Here is a 20,988-nt window from a genome sequence, read left to right on the forward strand (position 1 = left end):
ACAGGTGTAATATCATGACACATTGTGTAAAATCAGCTTCTTGTCATGCAGGCACTGTCACAAGAGCTGATTGTATAAGAGACTATGGTATGTGGCAATGAATCCAAGGTCAGAATTGGGACTTCAGACTACAGTTGTGGATATTTGCCTCACTCCCAAATCAGATTAAAGTAAAATGTTTTCTCTGATAACTTAAATGTAGCTGATGCGGACCTCGTGTAAAATGCTCTTCTGTTTTTGGCTTGTTTTTTTTTTTAAGCTGTCACTGTGCATTAGATGTGGTACTGTATACAGTGTATCAATAACCTTAGAAATGTATTTTCATTATACTCATAATTAGTACAGTTACAAAACATTACAGAAGGCTCAAAATGCCACTAGTCAAAATAATCAAGTGGTACGGTTAACTTTGTTTACTTTAAGCATCTATTAGGGATGCTCTAATGATATGCTTCTTGTAAAATGTAATCCAGGGCTATACTTTTTGCCACAGAACTGACTTCAATTCACTGCATGAGCAATGTACCACAATTGAAAGCTCAAGCACAGTTAGACAATTTCCTTAATGTAATTTTCTTTTTAAAATGAGTTGCTAACAATGAACCGTGTATTTGCATGGCTTTGGGTCAAGATAGTGACCAAAGATCCAAGGTTAGTGGCTAACATTTAGTTTAAGGTGCTACTGGGAATGGATATGAGATAAATTCAAGCAACATGCAACTTGAATCTTTGGTTTATGATTTGTAGTCCCCACACTTGTATATTCTGTATGTCATAATTTGGACTGAGGTAGGAAAGATCAAAGCTAGAAATACTACGATACTTCATTTTGAAAAGTGTTTTCATTAAATTTTCCAAATCTAATTTCTAAACCAATGGGATGAAACTTCTAAACTGTGGCAGATATTACTATTCAACAGCTAAATATTGATATGACATTGATATGTCAAATATCTATGTAACTTAAATCAGTTGACTGTTGCATTTCTTAAAGTTATAAGTCTCTTACCTGTAATTCTCCCAATCTTGTTTGTACCACTGATATAACTTCCAGCAAATCCTGAAACATGAGCTCCTAGGCTGTACCCAATTAGATGAACATTGCTTCTGGAAAATTGAATAGATTCCTGGAAGATAGTGGCAGCTTGATTTAGATGCAGAAAATGTGAAAAGTAAACAGTGAAATACTTACTACAAGCTAGGTATGCCATGAATAACAGAAGAAATTTGTATGTGGATGACAGAGGTCAAATGAGGTGCATGGATCATGCAATAGATTTCTTCATTGGCTGAATGTTATTCCTTGCCTCCTTTTCATGCAGCAGGAAAATGCCACACATTTGGACACTGCTACTTATGTGCTATGCTCAGGAGAACCATCAACACAGAATTTTTGTTGCTGTTTCTTGCAAGTGATGCAATGTACCTTGCCTTTTGTTTGCAGCATTTGAGTTTCCTGTGACTATAAAATGGATATCTGTTCTTTAACTTCAGTGTAAAACAATTCTTTATTAAAAGTGCCTTGCTTTTTTTTGCCTGACGTACTAGCACAAGCCAAGTTAGAAGCCAAAGTATCAAAATATTGATCAGACATGCTAAATGATACAGCAATGACATTTCTTGGATTGATTTGTACAAAACTGGGTATCTGATCTGAAACAAACTTGTTGAAGCAGAATTGGCCTCAGGCCCTTCTTTCTACCTAATCAATACTATCTAGATCTTAAGCATTTCACCTGAGCTGCAAGGCTTGAAGTTTTTCTGACTTGTAAAGAAATATGTGGCATATTTTTCTCGCAGGAAAAGCAAACCTGTGTTTTCATTTCATTGCCTGCCCTAGTGGGGTGGCTTTGCAGTCTCAATACCTGTCTCTTGTGAAGATGAGGTGAAACTTGGCAGCCGCCTTTTGAGAGAGGCAGCTGTTAGAAATCACAAGATCTGACCAATTTTCTTGGTAGGTGTTATTGAGATGGATGCTATTGAGATTGTTACTGATCATGCCCTATTAATTCTTGGACTAAGAGCACCAAGATTTACTTTATTTTTATTCTTTATTAAAAATTTGTACAGCACTGCAGTTTTTGTTACATCCATTGAGGATATTTCAAATGCTTGCCTGCCTGTAAGCGGACAGAAGCATAACGGAAAGATAGTTATGGGAGTTGGAATGAAGGAGTTTTTAACTGTTAAACTCAGGAGGGGTGCCTCTCAACAGAAGGAAGGTTTACTGCTTGAACATGCTCAGTTGAATGCAGTGAAAATTTATGGCATATTTAAATCCTGGAATATATCATGGTACAAAAGAAGCTACCTACAATGCTGGAGCAAGGGGTCATTTATTCAAGCCTCGATTTGTTTGCTGACAGTGGAAGAATCACAGGTTCTCTTTATTGTTGACAGTGTGGTGTGTCCTCTTGGGAACTGATCAAAGTCCATCGTTTGATTCATTCAATAATTAAACAGCTTGAAAATATGACTTTAGGCTCCAGCAACTTAAACTACATTTGACCAAGAGCTAAGGTTTCTTGTAATGTCACAAAGAAAAATAGTGACTCTGGCTCTTTTGCCTTCTCTTTTGTGCCTGTTGTCCTTAACTGGGCATGGTATCTGACAACTTCTTCTAGCCTTGCCATTCTTGTTGCAAACAGCTTAGCTCTTCAGTGGTATTTGCTACAGATATTTCAGCTTTGCAGTGTATCTCCCTTCCACCTTAGGTGTCACCGTATTTAAATTAATGTATTAAAAAATTCATTGTGAGGTACAGAAGTATAATTTCATTTCAGATTAGGTGGCTTAAATTAGTACTAGAGATAGATGAAATAAGAGTTGCTTAAGGTGCCTGGTTTGTATGAGTGATTCTCATTCTAGTGTTTGCTTTCTGCCTTTTAATAAATAGTGCTGGAGACCAGTGATCCATTGCAGACTTGTCTGCAGCCTTTTCAATCCAGCCATGGCCACTGCTTCCTACGTAGCAGGGGTTTTGATAATAGTCACTACATTAGCGTGGCTCTGTACTCACTACTGACTCTGTCATCTGCTTTGTGAGGCATGTCTGTCCTCTTGAAAGGTCTCCCTTTACATTCTGGATCTCTAAGCCATTATTTTAGAATAATCTCTGGGGAACGGAGGCAAAAATCAGACACAATGTCACGCTTGAATTCTGCATTAAAAGCAGAAATTAAGCACAGATAACATAAACACATTTTACTGAACTAACCACTTGCAAATAATAATGTGTGCCTGCTTTCAAAGTGTGGGAATCTGTCAGTTGTCTGCACACGTGCTACTTTAAAAGCTAAAGTAGCATGAAATCATCTCACCTCTAAAGACATATGAAAATATTTTAATAAACAAGACCACTTGGTTTTATCTCTTGCATGATGAAAGTTTTATGAAGTCATATGAAAGTTCATGGAAGAAAAATTTGCAATGTATTAAAGAAACATAAGTGATTAAAATGAACAGCGTTAACCAGAATAGTATTTCAGAAAGGTCGTAGAAGCATAAGAACAGGTAAATAGGCCTTTTCCAGTGAAACATGTGTTGATCTGGGGGCTCTTACCTCCAGCCATTCCAGGAAGTCTGCTATCTCCTGTCCTATGTAGCGTGTATTCTGTACAGCAATGGGATAGTGCTGGTGAGCAAATGTAAGCCAGTCTGCAATGATCACATTTATTTTTTTATGCTGAGACTTCAGAGCTGCTGCCATTTTCCAAATCCAACCTTCTAACATCCCATCCACCTGTTTTATTAAGAAAAAAAAAACCACCACAAAAAACAAAACAAAAAACACTCTTAAGGGAGAGCAGTCTCTGCCAAATATTTCTTGTGAAAACCTCAAGGAGACAAAAAACATGATATCAACAAGGAGGGCTTAATGCTGATAACTAGATTTTAGCATGCTTCAGTACTGAGAATCTTTGGGGTTTGGTGGGCAAAAAAATTAGGAATGAATATATGAACGGTATAATAATTTGTCTTGTAATAAGAACTATTATGAGGGATGTCCCTAAGTATTTTCACTCATCCTGAGATAATTGATATTACTGATTAAAAAGAAAAACAGAAATGCCCAGAAAATTTTTTATTTGTTAATCTGCAAACTAAGTTAGTATGAATGATAAATTTCAATGGCAGCAGCTTCAGGTCCATGGTTTGTCTTTGAGGAGGTTACAGGTTTTGAACAAATTCTTGTTCGGGAGGCTTGGCTAAAGTAATCTAGGGCATTATTTCTTCCATATCAGCTCTGCTGTTATTTGTTAGGAGAGTTATAAGCACCAAGGGTTCAAAGTTTCTCTGCATATTTACAGATGTGCAAGAAAGATTTATTTTGCCATCTTATGTGATGACATTGGTTCTATGAGAATTGAGGATCTGTTAAAATTATGTTATTTCTTATCCTGCCTTTTCTTTTGTTTCTTTTTCAACTGAGAAGCTGATTAAAATCACTCAGTACTGCTATGCTTTTGAGAGAGGTTTTTGTGGTAGATTTTTTTGGTTTTGTTTTTGGTTTCTTTTACAGTTTAACTAGAAGAAGTTCAGTGGTAATTCATTGACATTGAAGGCTTCATTTTCAGCCAAAGGGGCTTATAGAGAAGTTCTCTTTAAAGGTGTACCTGTGAGACAGATGTGGGGAGATTGTGTGCACTTCTTTTCAAGAAGTCTGTAAATATCTGGTAGTGAACATATGAGAGACATGAAACTGGTATTCAGTCCTCCAGAGGCATAGCACATTAATTCAGCTACTTGTTCGAAATCTACTGGCTTTAAACCAGGGCTGAATCTAATCCTTGGCATGGGACTCCCATATGAAAAATTGCTTGTAGACTCTTCCTTCAGAATCTCAGCAGGGAGTATTCGCTTTGTATTATTTCTAGCCATGATTGCTACCAGGGAAATCCACCATCCTTCTAATCACAACCTTTCTCCTGAAGTTACTTTTGGCACTAGCATAATAAGAAGGAAAGTATATCAAATCAGATGTAGATTGAATTAAAAATAAAATGTGAGTTCATACCGACCAGCCATGGACTATTATCACCAGAGGAAGAGAGGCATTGAAACTGCATTTGTCAAGAGTCTCCAACTGATTTAAAAAAATCTGACAGCCTTCTTCAGTTGTATCTGTATAAAGTCGAAATTTGGTTTCTAAGTTTTGCTGATCCTTCTTTGTTCTAGTGTGCTGACTCTGTGATCCTAGCGCCTCTGAAATGAAATTCAAAACAACAGTCATAATAGCATGTAATCTAAAACCTGAAGAAGTTACTAGTTAAGCACAGTTTATAAGACAGACTAAACTAGTAAGGTTGAAACTCTAGCTATATAATTGCTGCCTACTCCAGGTGGACCTAAGCTGTACATTTTGCGTCAAAAAAGTGATCTCTTTCAAAGTTTGAGATTGTCTAGATGTGCCTCTGAGTCTGTCTATTTGAACAATAACAATTATACAGGAAATATTGATCTTATTGCTATGGGCCCTTATAGAATGCATAAGTATTTAAAAAACATGGTACAGGTGTTGTGACTACAATGTTAGTGCATGCACAGGGCAAGCACATTCATAGGCTATTAACTCTGCAGGACATATTTAACCAATGTGCATTTGCTAGTAATTGCTGAGCAAGCATCATTACACTAAAATAACCATTTTATTCAGGGTTATAACTCTGCTTAGAGACTTAAGTGACTGCTTAAAACTATTAGACCACATCGTAAATGATTCTTTTTCTCTAAAAAGGCAAGATGAAATGCTCTTGTTCTAGTTGTAATATTTTTGGTGATTTCATTTTTAGATAAAATAGCTTGGTATATATAGAACAGCATTTTCAGAAATGTCTATTAAGTATCTGGGATGGTATCTGTATTTAAGAAAGTGGGGGCAGGATGAACTGTGGTCTTATCAACGTTACAAGCTTAGAAGAAAAAAACACATGAATATAGAGAAATTGCTGAAAAATGGAGTAAAATAAAGCAAAAGCTTACAAAAAGCACTTTGTAACATGCAAGCCTGGTGTTTCTTTCGAATAAGCCTTCAGACTGTTTATCCGAAAATAATCCATATAATAAATTATTACTTAAGATAGAAAAAATGGGTATTAGTAGAAGAAAAGTTAGGGTGTGACGAACTAGACAAAGGAAAGGTTACAGTTCTTTGTGTTGGAAAGGAAACTTTTAGAGTGGAGAGAGTTTACTGATGGAGTTCCTTGGGGACTGTTTTTTGGCTAATTTCGTTTAATGTTTTTGTTAAAGAAGTAGGCAGGAAAGGTACAAGACTGATAAAATTTGGGAGGTATTTGCTAACACTGAGGAGACCAAAATGTTAAACACTAAGAGCTTGATGACCTTGAAATTACAGCAACAGAAACAGGTAGAAATGTCACACTGTGAAGTGCAAGGTCATACAGTTGATAGGAATTTCTCTATAAATGGGGTCATAAATTGGAAGTGACACAAGAGCAGAGACTTGACTGTAGTAATCGGTAACAAAACTGACTATGAGTCATTTCTGTGATTTGACTATGAGAAAGGAAAATATAATTCCAAGGTGCATCAGGAAGATGTTTTCAGTAGGAAGAGAGAATATTAGTGCCAGTAAGTTAAGGCACTTACTAACCACATACAGAACAGTGTGCATAGCTCTCGTTACCAAGTTCAGGTGATACCAATTCAAGCTACAACAGCTGCTCAGCAGCACTGCTAAAATGGTCAGGGAGGAGGCTTTTGTTTTTATTAGACTTAAATTGTGAAATATTCTTGAAGATGAAAGTGAAGTATTTTATTCCCTGACAAAGAAGTTAAAATTATCTGTGTTGGAACAGAACACACATCAATTTTAGTTCTTATATTTTTCTTGCATAAAAATTCCTTAACAAAACACTAATATTAGAAATATTGTATTGTATTTTATCTTCTAAGTCAGCACATTTAAATTTTTTTTTTACATCACAACTCTTATGTCTGCAGATGTTTTCAGAAAACATCTAAAATAATAGCATATTCATTTCTGCATTATATCTGCAAATGTATCCTGAGGTTCTATGACATTGTTGTCTTGATAAGATTTTGATAATTTACAAGGTGGTACTGGTACATTTATAGATGAGCTTTTATCCTGTAAGACTATTTAGTGATGGGAAACTCCCATATTTATATATTTGTGGTAGTAACATCTTACAATGCACAGTACAAAGAACCCTAATGTGAAAGCATGCTGGTTTTGGATCAGACTGTATTTTTGCCACGTCAGTCTTGTTACAAACTTTATTCAAGGTTTTATTTTAGTATAATAATAAGACATGACATAAACAGCATATTTAATTTGGTTAAGTAAATGGAAATTCTGGCAAGAAAACTCCCAAACTGAACTGCACTGGATGTGCTCTGTTTTCTATTTGTCACTAATTATTGTACGTTCCAAGTAACTCCAGGCAATGTTTCATAGCTAGGAAACATCTTTGTAGAAAGCTGTTCAGCCTTTTACAACAGCTGGAATTTAAAAAGCTTCAAAGTTAGCGAAGGTTTGGTTCTCAAAATTCTTAGCTTCAGTCTCACATTTTTCTTTACTAGCACTTTTAATTGTGATATGTAGCTAGGACTAAGTCTGATCATTTCTCTGCTACAATGTCTACTTAAGAGCATTTCTTTTGGATTTTTTTTGCTGGGAGAGGACTCAGTTTCTGAAAAAAGTAGTATTAGGAGAAAGTGAATCTAGATAAAGAATTGAAAATTGGAAAGAGTTTTAATGATGTTGATATTCTTAACCTCAAGTTTATCCAGGCTTTGGTGAGTAGTCTCTATACAAAGATAAGTATTGTGTTCTATTTTTAGCACAAAAAGAAAAACAAACAAGTACAAGTAACTTGTGCCTGTTCCATTGTACACGTCCTTTCTTTGTTTTATGCCTTGTTTTCATTTTCTTTTTGCGCTTTCAGTGTTTGTGCAATGCAAAGGCGCTTTGTTGCTCTCCGTATTCTTTGTGCATACTGCAGAAAACAAGTCTAATAAATAGTTGTTTTCTTTATACGTTGACTGTGAAAGTGCTGTGTTGCTTTAGTGGGTGAGCTTTTGTCTTGCCAGTAAGTCTGGGAAAGGGAATTAAAAATACAATTTGAACTTCTTCATGGCTGTCAGAAGTTCCAGTAGAACACAACATCTGTTGTGTTATTAGACAAAGAACTGCTATGATCTGTCAATACATGTAATGACTTGGAGAAGGAAATAGAGTCTGAAGAGCTTGGCTTCTACAACAGACTTTTGCTAAAAATATCATACCAGTGACTTGGTGACATGATCGAAGGGAACTGCAAAGTTTCATAGGTGAGTTTACAAAAACAACAAAATAAAACTGCTAAAAATTTTCCCATGCTAGTTGCAGCTAAGAGTGTTGAGATCTTCCTGAAACTCCAAAGAGTTTCTCTTTGGAAAATTAGCCCTTACCCAGGTGACTGAGTTGATGACTTGATTTCCTTTTTCTCTGAAGATCCTACTCTAACATGAATTCTGACAGGAAAGGCAATGCAATATGGCCACACTGATCCATGTGCTATCTCACAAATTACCTTCACACAGAGCAGCATGGTAATCACAAGCAAGAATTGTTGTGACTTCTTGATACCCCAGAGGAGATTCAGCCCTTTACCTTTCCTTACTTTGTGTTAATGATGTTTCTGTGAGGTGCAGTAAAGACTGTAACTGAAGACTGGGTTTGTAAATACTACTCAACTGCAATATAGCAAAGTTTCTTGTAAAATGTTTTGTGGTTAGTTTTGGCAGACAAACCAAAACACTTTTACATTTCACCTGAGTTAATCATGCTTTCTTGCTGAAAAGTAAAACCAGAAGAGTGATCCCAGCTGAACAAAATGAAACTTTTTTAATTGGGATTAAAAAAAAAAAGAGAGATGCCTACATACCTGGTAGATGGTATAGTAACCATCTGAATTCAATGCACGTTGGGATGTGCAAGATAAGAGTTCAGTTATTGTTTCTTACAATTAGCATTTAATTATTATTCACATTATTAGTGTTTATTGCTTTAGGTGATGTCCATCCTGCTTCTGATAATGTGAGCTCCAAACTAAGATGAAAGGAGCATATGAAGAATAATGAAAAAGCTAGTAAATATGAAGAAATATTTTTTTCTGTAAAAAGAGGTCTTGCAAATAGTAATAATAATTCCATATGGACCAAATTCAGATTATTTGAACTAAATCTTTTATTTACCTGTAGAAGCAGGTTAACCCAGGACACTGATTTGGATTGAATCACCCCAAATGATAAGGCATATGGTTTTCTTAACGATGGCATTTTTGGAGTCTCCTTTGAAATTTACAGATGTGATAGTAATGCTTTAAGGCTTGTAAATGAAAACTTTACTGGGAACTAGACAAAGGTCTGGACACTGGCCAGGGTTTGAAACCATGAAATAACATATGCTTTTTTGGGGAGAGATCCAGAATCTAAAAGTATTTCTTTCTATATCATGTCTGATTGGGCATAAAAACAGGACTATAAAATACCTGCTTCACATCACAAAATTTTCCTAAAGATGTGTCAGGAATGAGGACAAAGTATGGTAGGACTATGTAATGTCAAGAGCAAAATTTTAATATTTGCTAAGTCATATATTTTAAATTCATCTTATGGTACAGCATAAAAAAATTGATTAAAATTGGCATTCCCAATTAAGGAAAGTAGCTTTTCTGGCTAGGAAAAATAATGTTCAGCATCCTTCTTGTCATGGAACTGTACAGGAAGAGTTTCTCAATAAGGTCTCACTGAAGAGGGTTGAAGAGGATGTTTCAATGGAATTCACCTAATCCATAGACAATTGAAAAATTAAGTAAACAAACCTGAATGGAAGCTAAAATTTCAGCTGCTGGTATGTTAAGGACACTTAAAAAACATACAAGTAAGCCTGCATACACACCCCACTACCTAGACATAACATTTTTTCTGGTTGCCTTCTGACCCTTACTGCAGCCTCCCTTCATGTTCATGAGTGGATTTGTCTGAGCCTTAATAAATCTCCTTTATCTTTTGGATGGTTTTTACTGCTTTTCATACATGGAAATGTTTCCAAAAGACTGCTTATGTGTTGTGATATTATTTTAGTTATTTAAGAAACAAGTGATAACCTTTGTTGTCCCCAGAATTCTGTTGTGAAAGTGAGCACAGGCAGTGACATGTTATTTTTGTTTGGGCCATGGAAAGTGGAATATATCACAGATCCTCTCATTTCCAATGGCCAGATTTTTTTTGTCACTTAAGAGCTAATGACATGGAAGCATTCAGGTCTCTCAATTTGGCAAATACTTCCCTTAGAGCTATTCTCTTCCTGCTAGAAGCATGGTTGTCAGTGTTCCTGTTGGATATGGAAAATCCTCTTTGCTAACCCCTTTTACTTTGTTTAGCAGTGCCTGTCATAACCTCCAGACTGTGTGCTTTCTAGGGAAAGCCATTTGCTGCAACTGACACAAAATGACAAAAATTAATAGTAAACTATTAGAACATGTATGGTAAAGGACTGTTAAATCTGAAAATCCTGAAAAATTTAGGCAATAGTGTGTAAAATGTAAGTAAATGGTACATTTCAGTTGCTCTATGTTTACCTAAGCATTATATATCTCTGTGGGCAAAGTTTCTTGTACAATAGCTGACACAAAATCAGGACTGGACTTCTGCTATTTAATAATTTATTCAATCAAAAAGATGATGGGAATAGATTGTAAACATTAGACTAGCTTTTGTTTGCTTTTATATTACTGATTTACAGCAGTATCTTGAAGACGGATGTGGTCCATTCTCTATTTTGTTGAGATTAGTAGTTAAGGTACTTGTATATGAGAAGATTTTAATTGTTTCTGTCAGTTCAAGGCTTTTGGATGCTGTTGACTAATGGTTGAAAGTTCCATCTCATGTAGTTCCTAGGTGAGAACTCTAAAACATGGAGTGTTTGGGGGAAATCCAGGTCTTACTGGTTGCTCTAGAGTCCCAGGCAAGATAAGGCAGTCAAAACTAATGTCTGTTGATTTCTTGGCATATTATTATTGTGCTTAAATTTTTTTTATATCCTCATGCAGTTCCTTTTTATTTTTCACTATCTTTAACTTGCTCACCTTGCCAAAGGAAAAGTAGGTATCACTCACAAAAGAATGAATGAAAAAATAGCAAGCAAGCAACAAAAATCTATATCAATTGTATTAAAAATGATGAGGTCTGTTTAGAAAGAGACTTTTTGGAAAAAGCTTCCCTTTTTGTTCAAGTTTAAATGAATAACAAGTAGTGTTATTCATTTCTCAGCATCAGATGCTCTGGCTGAAAAGTATCATAGTTTTCTGAGCTGTCATTTCTTGTTTTTCCTGTCTTATATGCATGCACACATGCCAAAGATAAGTCAACAGTCTCACCATGAGTGTAGTTCATACCCAAACAGCCCTGAAGGGAGAGAAGAGGCTGTTAACTAACCATTGTTAAACCTCTGTTAACATACTTTAAACCCTCTGTTGAAAAATCCATGCCATTCATACTGACTTTCTTCCCCATGTGTTTCATTGCTTTAAAATCATTCAGATAATGCTACTAACGGATGGCATTAGTGACTCTTGGTACTGGAAGAAAGATGTGTTTAGAAAGAGACTAATATAAGAATTCATTGGAGCTGGTACCCTGTTTTCATTAGTGAGGTAATGATACTATCAATGGAAGGTATGCATATGAGTGCCTGTTCAAAAATTACCTCCTGAGTTATCGGGGATGATTATGTCTGTGATTCTTTACCATTAAAGTGCAGAGGATACTTTTTTTTTTGAAAATCAGACCCATCCAATGTCTAGCAAAAGTCAAATTTCGAATTCTTTACTAAAACATGATTTACATTTGGAAATATCTTTTTTTTTTTTTTCCTGGTTTCTAAATACAGTTCAACTCTCCTGAACTCATTATTATCAGACACTGCTATCATGATTTGAAGCACTGCGGAAGACACAGTGGTCTGAGATAATCCATAAAAACTCATCCCACAGTTTAACAAAGGGAAGATTGCTCTGTTCCACTCTCCCTGAACCTCCCAGGTCTGTGTTCTTTATTTACCTGGGCTTTTTGTGGAAGGGGTGAGGAACCTGGAAATTTGTTTGCAGATGTGATGAGCAACTACAATGTTACAACTGTCAGCAGAGATCCATATCCCTATCATTTATTTCTATTCAGAATTAATTTCTGGGTGCAGGAAATTGGAGAAAGCAGGGAATGTAATGTCCTGTTCAGTAATAGCAGAATCATGATTTTTAAAAAGTTATTAACATGTTAGTAAGGAGTTTAGACCTAGATGATATTTCTCTCTCTCTCTCTTTTAAAAATAAAATGTTTTCTAAAGGAAAAGTAATTTGAAAAAACACCCAGCATTGAATTCATGGCATATACAAGAACTGTAAAATATATTCCGAGTATTCAGTACAGATCATTGTTTAGTACAATTTGCTTGCTTGGTGGTCTTAAGACATGAAACAATGCAACCTACTCTCAGAAGTTACTTATGTCAAAATAATTGATAAAAGACCATTGTCAGTTCATTTTAAATTCTCTACTTATGTATCTCCTGCTGCTGTTTATTTGAAATTGCCTCTCTTGAAAGCATTTGGACAGGTGGTAGAGACAGATACAAAGAGCTTCGGTTTCTTAGAGTGCCTTAAATGGGAGTATGTGGGGATCTGGAGAATAAAATGAGAACATCAAAACAAAAGTCTTGCTAAAAAACCTTGGAAAAGATGATGAAACACATTAAATATGCTTTGGTTTCCACTTGCTGTTGTGTGTCTCTACTATTCAGAGACATATCTCTTAAGTCACCTATGAATCAAATAATGCATTTATATTTAATGGTTTCAAGAGAGGGAGTGTAACCTGTCCTTTAAGAGACAAAACTTCTAAGAGACAAAAACTAGTAGGTTATCCTTTTGCTTTCCTCTAAATTATCTGTTTATTATTTACATGTATTAGAGCATGTATTTTTATTTCTCTTGCTAAATTTGTGTTTCTGTCATTGGTTTTGAACACTGGGTTGCCTCAAAATTCTCCAAAGAATTACCACTGATTCTTGTCCCTTACTCTTACTCTTTCTCTTCCCTGTTAAAACCCTTCTTTAGTATGTGAAACTTGTGAAAAATAAGTTTTGGTCTTCTTTATTTAGAACCAAGTATTGAAATGATGGTTAGAACAGAAGGCAAAGAAATAACACCCACCCTCCCAACTGTTAACTGTTCCTTTTGTCTTTTTATATCAGGTGAAAACTTCATGGAAGAATGCTGATTCTCAAATGCTTGATATTTCTTTTATTGTCTGATTAAGTTAGGTAAATAACTTTTTCCTTTTTTTCTATCCTTCATTGTGACATAATTTAAAAACATTAGTTAGTTCTCCATTAAAAAATGTGAGTTTAAGTACAATAATCAATAAGCTTGTGAGACTGTTGTTGCAAAGAACAGGGAAACCAGTGCACAAAGAAACCAGCAGTGCCTCTTTGTTTAGAATTCTGCTCCTGGGTTCTGGGCTGATGAACTGTGCAGAACAATACATCCAAATCTCTGTCTCCTCTCTTGAAAAGGGTGCAGAAGGAGGCACCAACCACACAACTGTTGAACAGCTTGCATTATTTACAGGGTAACAAAAATGCTGTACTCTGAGTTTCCTCATCTAAAGCAAAATACTTCCAAATATGAACGTTAAAGTGCTACTTGTGCAATGCATAATTGCTAAATTAAAATTAGTACCCCAATGGTTTAATCTGACCTAATCTGAATTTTATGAACAAAAATACTGGAAAAGCATTACAGTATGTCTTTCTAGGAATGCTTTGGACTAGCACATAATCTAGATCTCAAATTGTTACTATAAATTAATGTTAAAAAATAATCATCTCTCCATCTGTTACCTAACCAAAACTTTCATAGTTTCAAGTAAGATTTAAAAGCAGGTAAATGTTGGAAAAAATACTTAATGCCCTTCATGAAGATGCTTCCTTTCATATATATGCATGACTAAATTTTTTTGGCCAGGGTTTCTGCCAAGTTATTCAGATGCCTGATTTGGAGCTTAAATTTTCTTCTTTTTTTTTTTTTTTTTTTTTTTTTTTTTTTGATATTAAAAGCAAAAAGAAGAAAGAGTCACAAACTGCCTGGGTGAAATACATATGTTCATATGATGTTACTAGATAGAGGAAGGGGCAAATGAATAATGACAAATGTGAAGCTAAGTAAATGAGGACTTTTCAGCCAGGAGACAACTAAGAGTGATATGGTACAGAGGTCTATAAAATCATGAATGGCATGGGGAAAATAGAGAGGGGATCACTTGTATGTCTCTCCCAGTGCAAGATGTAAAGATTATTTTGATAACAAAATATTTTTATAGTGAATAGCAAAAGATGATGAAATGGTTCTCAAGACGTGTAGTTAACCTGTGGAATTCCTTGCTGGGTGTGATATGGATATTAAGCATTTATATAAGGTTAGTTGGAAACTGGAAGTGTATGTAAGAGAAATCCAGTGAGGATTACTAAACACACAGACACCACCACTAACTCAGGAGATCTGTGAACTGAAAATGGTTGATGACTGGGAGAGTACACGGGGGAAGTGCTGTATGTATATGTAAACTTCCCCTTCTGAGTATGCACCTGCTTTGGGCCACTACTGCAGGTCATTGAACTAGATGGACCTTGGGTTTCAGCCACTACAATCACTCATGTTTGATGTAGAGCTACCTGGCATTACTTTTGACTTAGATTTTGCTGGTTTTTGAAACAGAAACAACCTGTGAGAAATAACAGGTTTTAGAAAATATTTCATTTGAAAACTTCTTTCATTCCCTCTTTACATCCAAGTTATCAGTGTTAATATTTGCTGTTCAAAATCATTAATTGTCGGACAATATTTGTTAATTGGTATTAATTAAAAAAATAATGCCACAATCAGAATTGATCAACAGCATAGTTAGGCTAATTTATGTTGAAATGTCTGGAGCTTTTATTTACAATTTTGTTGCTGTTTGGCTTTTTATCTAGTTTGGGCTGGAAAATGTTCTTGGGATATGAAAATATTTTCCTCTTCAACTCTAGTAAAAAGTCAAGTCAGCTCTTACCCTGGAAGAGGTGGACAAGGGCTGAACAGGAAATACAGGTCAAAGGATTCAAACCTGTATATATACTTGCTTATAACATCATAATTCAGAGCATTGTTTTCTTCAATTTTATTTGTAAGGGACCACAAGAAGTCTTCTGTTACTTTTGTGCATGTCCCTTAGAACCATTTCACATACACTGACACTATCATGACAGGAGGAAATTTTTATTAAAAAAAGACAGTCCTGCAAAATATAAGACATTTTTGGAGTTGTATTTTAGGATAGCTGTGCTGGAAGTGGGAGTTTGTTTTCTTCCTATGGCCTTACTTTTTTTGCTGTGTGATCCTGCAGTGAAATTATTTGTCTGGTGCCAAGTTGCTGAGTCAGAAATTCAGCAGAACTTCTGCATCACAGCGTTCTGTAGGACAAGTAGAAATTAAATATATGCAGCAAGAACGTGTGTTTGAAGCTCAGGGGTAAAAAATAACAGGAAACTTAGAAGAATGAGAAAGTAGAAACATTAGAATCTTTAGAATATTAGCACAGGAAGGCATTACTGAGTGAAACTCACTCGCTGGGCCATGGCACAACCCTCCAGGCCAGACTGCTGCATAATAGCTATATTCCCTGGAAGGCAGAGGCAAGCTGGTAGGTGGTGGCTGTAGGTGCTTGCATAGTATTCATATGGACAGCCAGCCTTGTCTGCACAAGAAAGTTAGTGAATTGTAGGTTTAGTTATGAATTTTTTGTACAAGCTATTCTCAAAAACTCAGCTTGTGAATATTTATGCTTGGCACTATTCTGATACTCAGAAAAAGACAAATGCTTGTCTCAGAGTTTGCAGAAAGGCAGTGGGAAATGAAGAGGTCAATGATGCCTGGAAGATGATGGAGTGTTGCAGTGGAAAGGAAGAAAAAAAAAAAAGGGGGGGGGTTGGATTTGGGTGAGTTTTAGCCTTAGGACTGTAGTAACAATGACAGAGACCCAAACAACTCTCCAGCACTAGGCAGCCCGTTGCTTAAGTGGGGGAATCTGCCTAGCTTGAGTATAATTAAATCCCAGTCTACCGAAGTGGCCTTTGTTCAATTCAAGGAATAGGACTAAGCATCCAAACGTCTCAGTCTGAGTGGTGACTTGACATCTGATCCCTTAAAATTTTCATGCTTCCAAGAAATCTGTATTTTAGAGGAAATATTGGGAAAATTTTTAAAGATATGTTCTTGGGAGCTATATTTGCTTTAATCACCCTCTCCTCCCTTTCTTCTTGTTTCCTTTTATCTTGCCTCTCAGATATGGTCCTGGTTTTTTCCACTGTGTCCTTTGATTATTATTTTTTTTTTTTTAATAGTGTTGTTTTATTTTTACTGGTTTTGTCTGAAAGCCTTAGTTAAGCCAAAATAGCTGAGGGGAAATCCTGTTTTTGCAGCACATAGGAAGTGTTTGCTTTGACAATCACTAGGTGTGTTCATCTGAGGAAGAGATTGATGGTTTCACTGATATGGTATCAAAAGGCTTCGATCATTTCAAGTGTACCCTGAATTTCTCCAAACTCATCTTTGACAGCAGATGCCTGTACTTATTTCTTCTAAAAACTCTGCAGTGCACAGTGTTTACAAAGGTTATCTCCATGCAATTATGTCCAGAAATGAGACTTCTTGTCCAACATTGATTTTTATTATTATTATTATTTTTTAAATTAGAGTTTTTAAGAGGAAGGAAAATTTACTGTGGACATATTTTAAAGTAGATTCTGCATACTGAACCAGTGTTAGAGTTTTTATTATTGCTGTCATACAATTTTTGTTACTATTTTCCTTGTATAGGTGAACTGAGTCCACATTATAACAATTGCTATTGCTTGAGCCATAGTTCGCAAAAATTTCTCAAGTACTTTTGTCTAGTACTCTAGTACAACTCTCTTTTAGTAAAAGTGGTCATGCAATGGTGTCCTACAAAGATTTGTTAGCATAAGCTTGGGGTGAGCGATTATCAAAATTGGCAAAGCTGTTGCTGAGCTCTGCAGGACTTTCCAGGAGACCTGTGAAAACTATTATGCAAAATATTTTTTGTGGAATACTTAATACTATATGCATCGTACAATGCAAAAAGTCATTAAAAAGATGAACAGCTTATAAAACTTTTATTAGTTTTATCCATTTCACCTGTAAGGCCAGACACCTTTGCACACTGTGATTCCAATCATAGAGCCAAGATGTATAAAATGATCAAAAATGCATTTTAAAAGTCATGAAGCTAAGATCCAGTAAATTAGATGGCTACGCAGCCAATTTGTGTCCCATTCAAAGCCTTAAATCTCTATTTCAAGCGAGATAAATCTGCCTTGGCAGCACTGCAAGGGCACACAGTGCTGGAATTTTAACCTGCTACTACAGTGACAGTGAGAATTCTATTTCTGGGCCTCTGCCAGTATTTGGGTTTTGGATGTAAAATTCCAAATTTCAAATGGGCAGAGAAAGAAACATTTGTTTTGTTTCCTGGTGACTTAAAAAAATTGTAGAATTTGAAGCTGATGTGAGTCCAAAAATCTGGAAACCAGTAGCAGTAAATATGTATTAGAGGGCAGTAAAGTAGTACCTAATGATATGTTAGAGTATAATTTGGTTCGTAATTATCCATTATAGCTATGTAATTTGTATAATTATCTCAGGTAGTGTTGTGTAAAGTGCCTACAGACACAGAAACATATATATTTATAAAAATCTATACACAATTGTTAAATGCTATGTATAAATACTACCTGTGTATTTGATGAAGTATACGACATTCCCCTCATTATTACAGTATTTAGTATGAATGAAATATTACTTTGGGCATTTGTATTAGAAGGTTCAAGTGTTTGATATTCAGAGACCATTTACATAAAATGTCCATGAATATTTCTAAATTTTCACTGTGCATTCATGCATTGCTGAACACTTTTTACAGGCCCAGAGCATGGTTCTTAATGCAGGTGAAGGACATGCTAACAGAACAGCTGCAGTAGCTTGGATAACCTTGAAAATGCTTGTACCCTACAGGGTGATTAAGCTAGTTTCTTTCTGAATCTTTCTCACAGTATAAGCAATGATGACTGCTGATTTGCACTGTAAAAGGATGTCTATTCAGCATATGTAGCAAAGGAATCTGTAATTATTTGGAATAATGTAATCTTCCCATGAGTCAGGATCTCTCATTTGAGAAGCTCCCTCTTGCTCTTTCCTGAGTATAGCTTTCTTTTTGCTATGACCTAGTGTCCGTATCTGTATGAAGTATTTTACTGTTTAAGAGACATTGCCTACTTGAAAAGTGTGTTTTTTAATGTAAACATCATTTTGGAGACACAAGTGAATGCATGCCCCATTTAAAGCCTAATAATTGATACCCAGTGCTGAAACACAAGGAGGAAAAAAGATGTCTTTTAACACTATGATATCTTTAGCATCCAGTAAAAAAGGAGTGGTGAGAGGTGTGCTTTGAATAGCCCTTGCTAGCTTATGCCCCTTAGCACCGTAATGATTTGGATCTCTGGAGGAAAGGGACATGCTGGCTTCACAGGGGCAGAGGAGGAGAAAGGTATAGGAGGTGCTAGGACTGGAAGAATCCTCTTGGTCTGCTGGAATCTTCCCCAGTTCATCTCAGTGAGACTAATCTGGATAAAGCTGGAGGATGTGGTTGGTCCACAGACAATTTGTTCATCATCTTTCTTTAGTCAATTTGTATACATTAGTGTATGAAAAGAGAAATATAAAAATTCAGAGACCCATAGAAGGGCAAGCACAAAAAGCAAAAGAGAAACATGTGGGGGTTTTGTTGTTTTGTTTGCTTGGCTTTTTGTTGTTTGTTTTAAAAAACGATGTCTAGACAGATAAAAAGTTTGTTGACCAGGCATTGACTAAAATGAAGGACCCTTTCCTCTGTATATCCATCACAGAAAGGCAGAGACTGTTCCTTTGGGCATGATTTCAGGAAATTATTTATGTTTGTCAACTACCTTTCATTTTAATGGGTGTTGCAAGTACTCAGCACCTTACAGGATTGGGCTATTTGTTTTCTTTGGATTTCTGTGTTTCTCGCTAGCCTATTCTTTAACACTTTCTTCTAGCTCTTCAGAAATCTGTTCTCCTCCTTTCCTCCTTCCTTCTAGGCCAGAAGTTTTAAGTGCTGTCTGCTCACTTGAAACCTTGGATAAGGTAAAGCAAGAATGAGTAAGATGACTCTTCATGAAAATTTGTGATCAGACTTTATGCTGCATACTTTTTTGCCCTGTTTTACAGGTCATCCGAAAACTTCTCACTGAAGGCAGCTGGGAGGAAGGAGAAAATCCAGATTTAAACTAGGGGATAAAAGTATATGAGGAGTATAAAGCCTCATTCTTCAGGGCATAAGTCAACCACTAATTTCCTGGATAAGTACTAATTATTTTTTTTTTCCGGATTATTCAGTCTTGATTTGTCTCTGACCAGATTTTTCGAGTGTCTCTGGTTTGATCTGTTATGTTTGTTCCTGTAGTCCTAGTGTTTGGGCTTTGACAACAGTATGTCAGATTGACAGAAATTTTAACTTTCACTAATCACTGGATTATTTTTTTATTTGCCTGTTTGTTGTTTATCAGTTGCCGAATGACATGAACCAAACTGTGAGGAACAAAGTTGCTTTCCATATTTTGAATACATAGAAATTGATGGACAAAATCACTATGTTCCAAAGTGAATGTATTTGTATGTATTTGTATGTATTTGTTTTCTAGGACACCTGAAAGCACACACAATTTTTTTCCAGTTAGTATATTAGTTATAGATTGCTAAAATCTATTTTGAAACAACTGGGAAAATGAATAAATGTATGAACTACAAGTATTATTTGAAAGTTTGGAATTCCAGATATAAAAAGTGTCTCCCAGTAATTTTCACTAAGTAGGAGGTGTCAGCAGAACAAACTGAAAGCCAGGGACAGACAGAGGAAGGGTGCTGCAGGGGTAGAACAACCAAGGGTTGCTTATGTTGGCCATGATGATTTTGGTCTGTGAACAGAGAGTTTCAGTCTCCCAGCAGTCAAAGCCTTTTTGTGAACAACATGTTCCTGATGATAAAAACTATACTTTGAGCAAAAATACTTTTTTCCCCATGACATTGTTTTCCTACACTGGCTGGGGTTTTATTTTATTACTATTTTCCATGTTGGCAGTGTAAACTGTCTTAATTCATCAGCTGCTCTTGCTCATTCTCTCTAGACTCCTTCCAGCTTCACAAATGTATGAATATGAGAAGAGAAATCATTCTCTGGAGTTTCTCTGATCTCTGCTTGTGATATCTTGTTGGGGAGAAATTTATCATAAATTAACTGAACCATGAATGAGTTGTTGAAATTCTTCATGTTATTAGATTTGCTGGTGGATGGTTAATGACACAGCCTTGTGTTCTGTCACCAGGAGCTGTTCAACAGAATCCAACAGGGCAGCACAGTGAAAGCGTGCTGAAGCCAAGTTTGCTTTGCAAAGCAAACTGGATCTGCTTTAGTGGAGAAAATTGAACAAACATGGAAAATATTAAACATTGCTATACATTTGTGGGGTTTAAAAGTTGGAAATATGAAATCTTTCTGAAAGGAGAGTCCATTTTGCTAAATGAGGTCTCATCTTCCAGAAGTAGAAATGTAGGGATTTTGATTGTGATATTTGCTTAGGTTAGAACAAAAATCCTCCATAAATTTAAAGGTGAGGATGGAATCATTAAACAATGGATATATTAAATCTGACAGCCTGGAAAGCAGAAAGAAAGAATCAAGGGTTCAGTTGCCACATAGCTAAAAGGAAGTTGTTCAGAGTTTATCATGCAATAGCAAGGGTAATAAAAGGCCTGCAAATTTTCTTTC

At 35.8% G+C, this 20,988-nt stretch overlaps 1 protein-coding gene across 2 annotated transcripts in view; it reads right to left on the reverse strand.

Annotated features, from left to right (window-relative positions):
• LIPC (lipase C, hepatic type) overlaps positions 1-20,988 on the reverse strand; it is a 64,605-nt gene that overhangs the window by 11,492 nt on the left and 32,125 nt on the right. For both annotated transcript variants that reach the window (XM_049812233.1, XM_049812235.1), the window contains 3 exons: positions 5,018-5,205; positions 3,563-3,742; positions 1,010-1,127 (listed from right to left, as the gene is read on the reverse strand). In XM_049812233.1, the coding sequence (XP_049668190.1) occupies positions 1,010-1,127; positions 3,563-3,742; positions 5,018-5,205 (486 nt within the window). The remainder of the gene's footprint in view (positions 1-1,009; positions 1,128-3,562; positions 3,743-5,017; positions 5,206-20,988) is intronic.

Source organism: Accipiter gentilis, chromosome 10 (genome assembly GCF_929443795.1).
Source record: "Accipiter gentilis chromosome 10, bAccGen1.1, whole genome shotgun sequence".
Lineage (NCBI taxonomy): Eukaryota > Metazoa > Chordata > Aves > Accipitriformes > Accipitridae > Astur > Astur gentilis.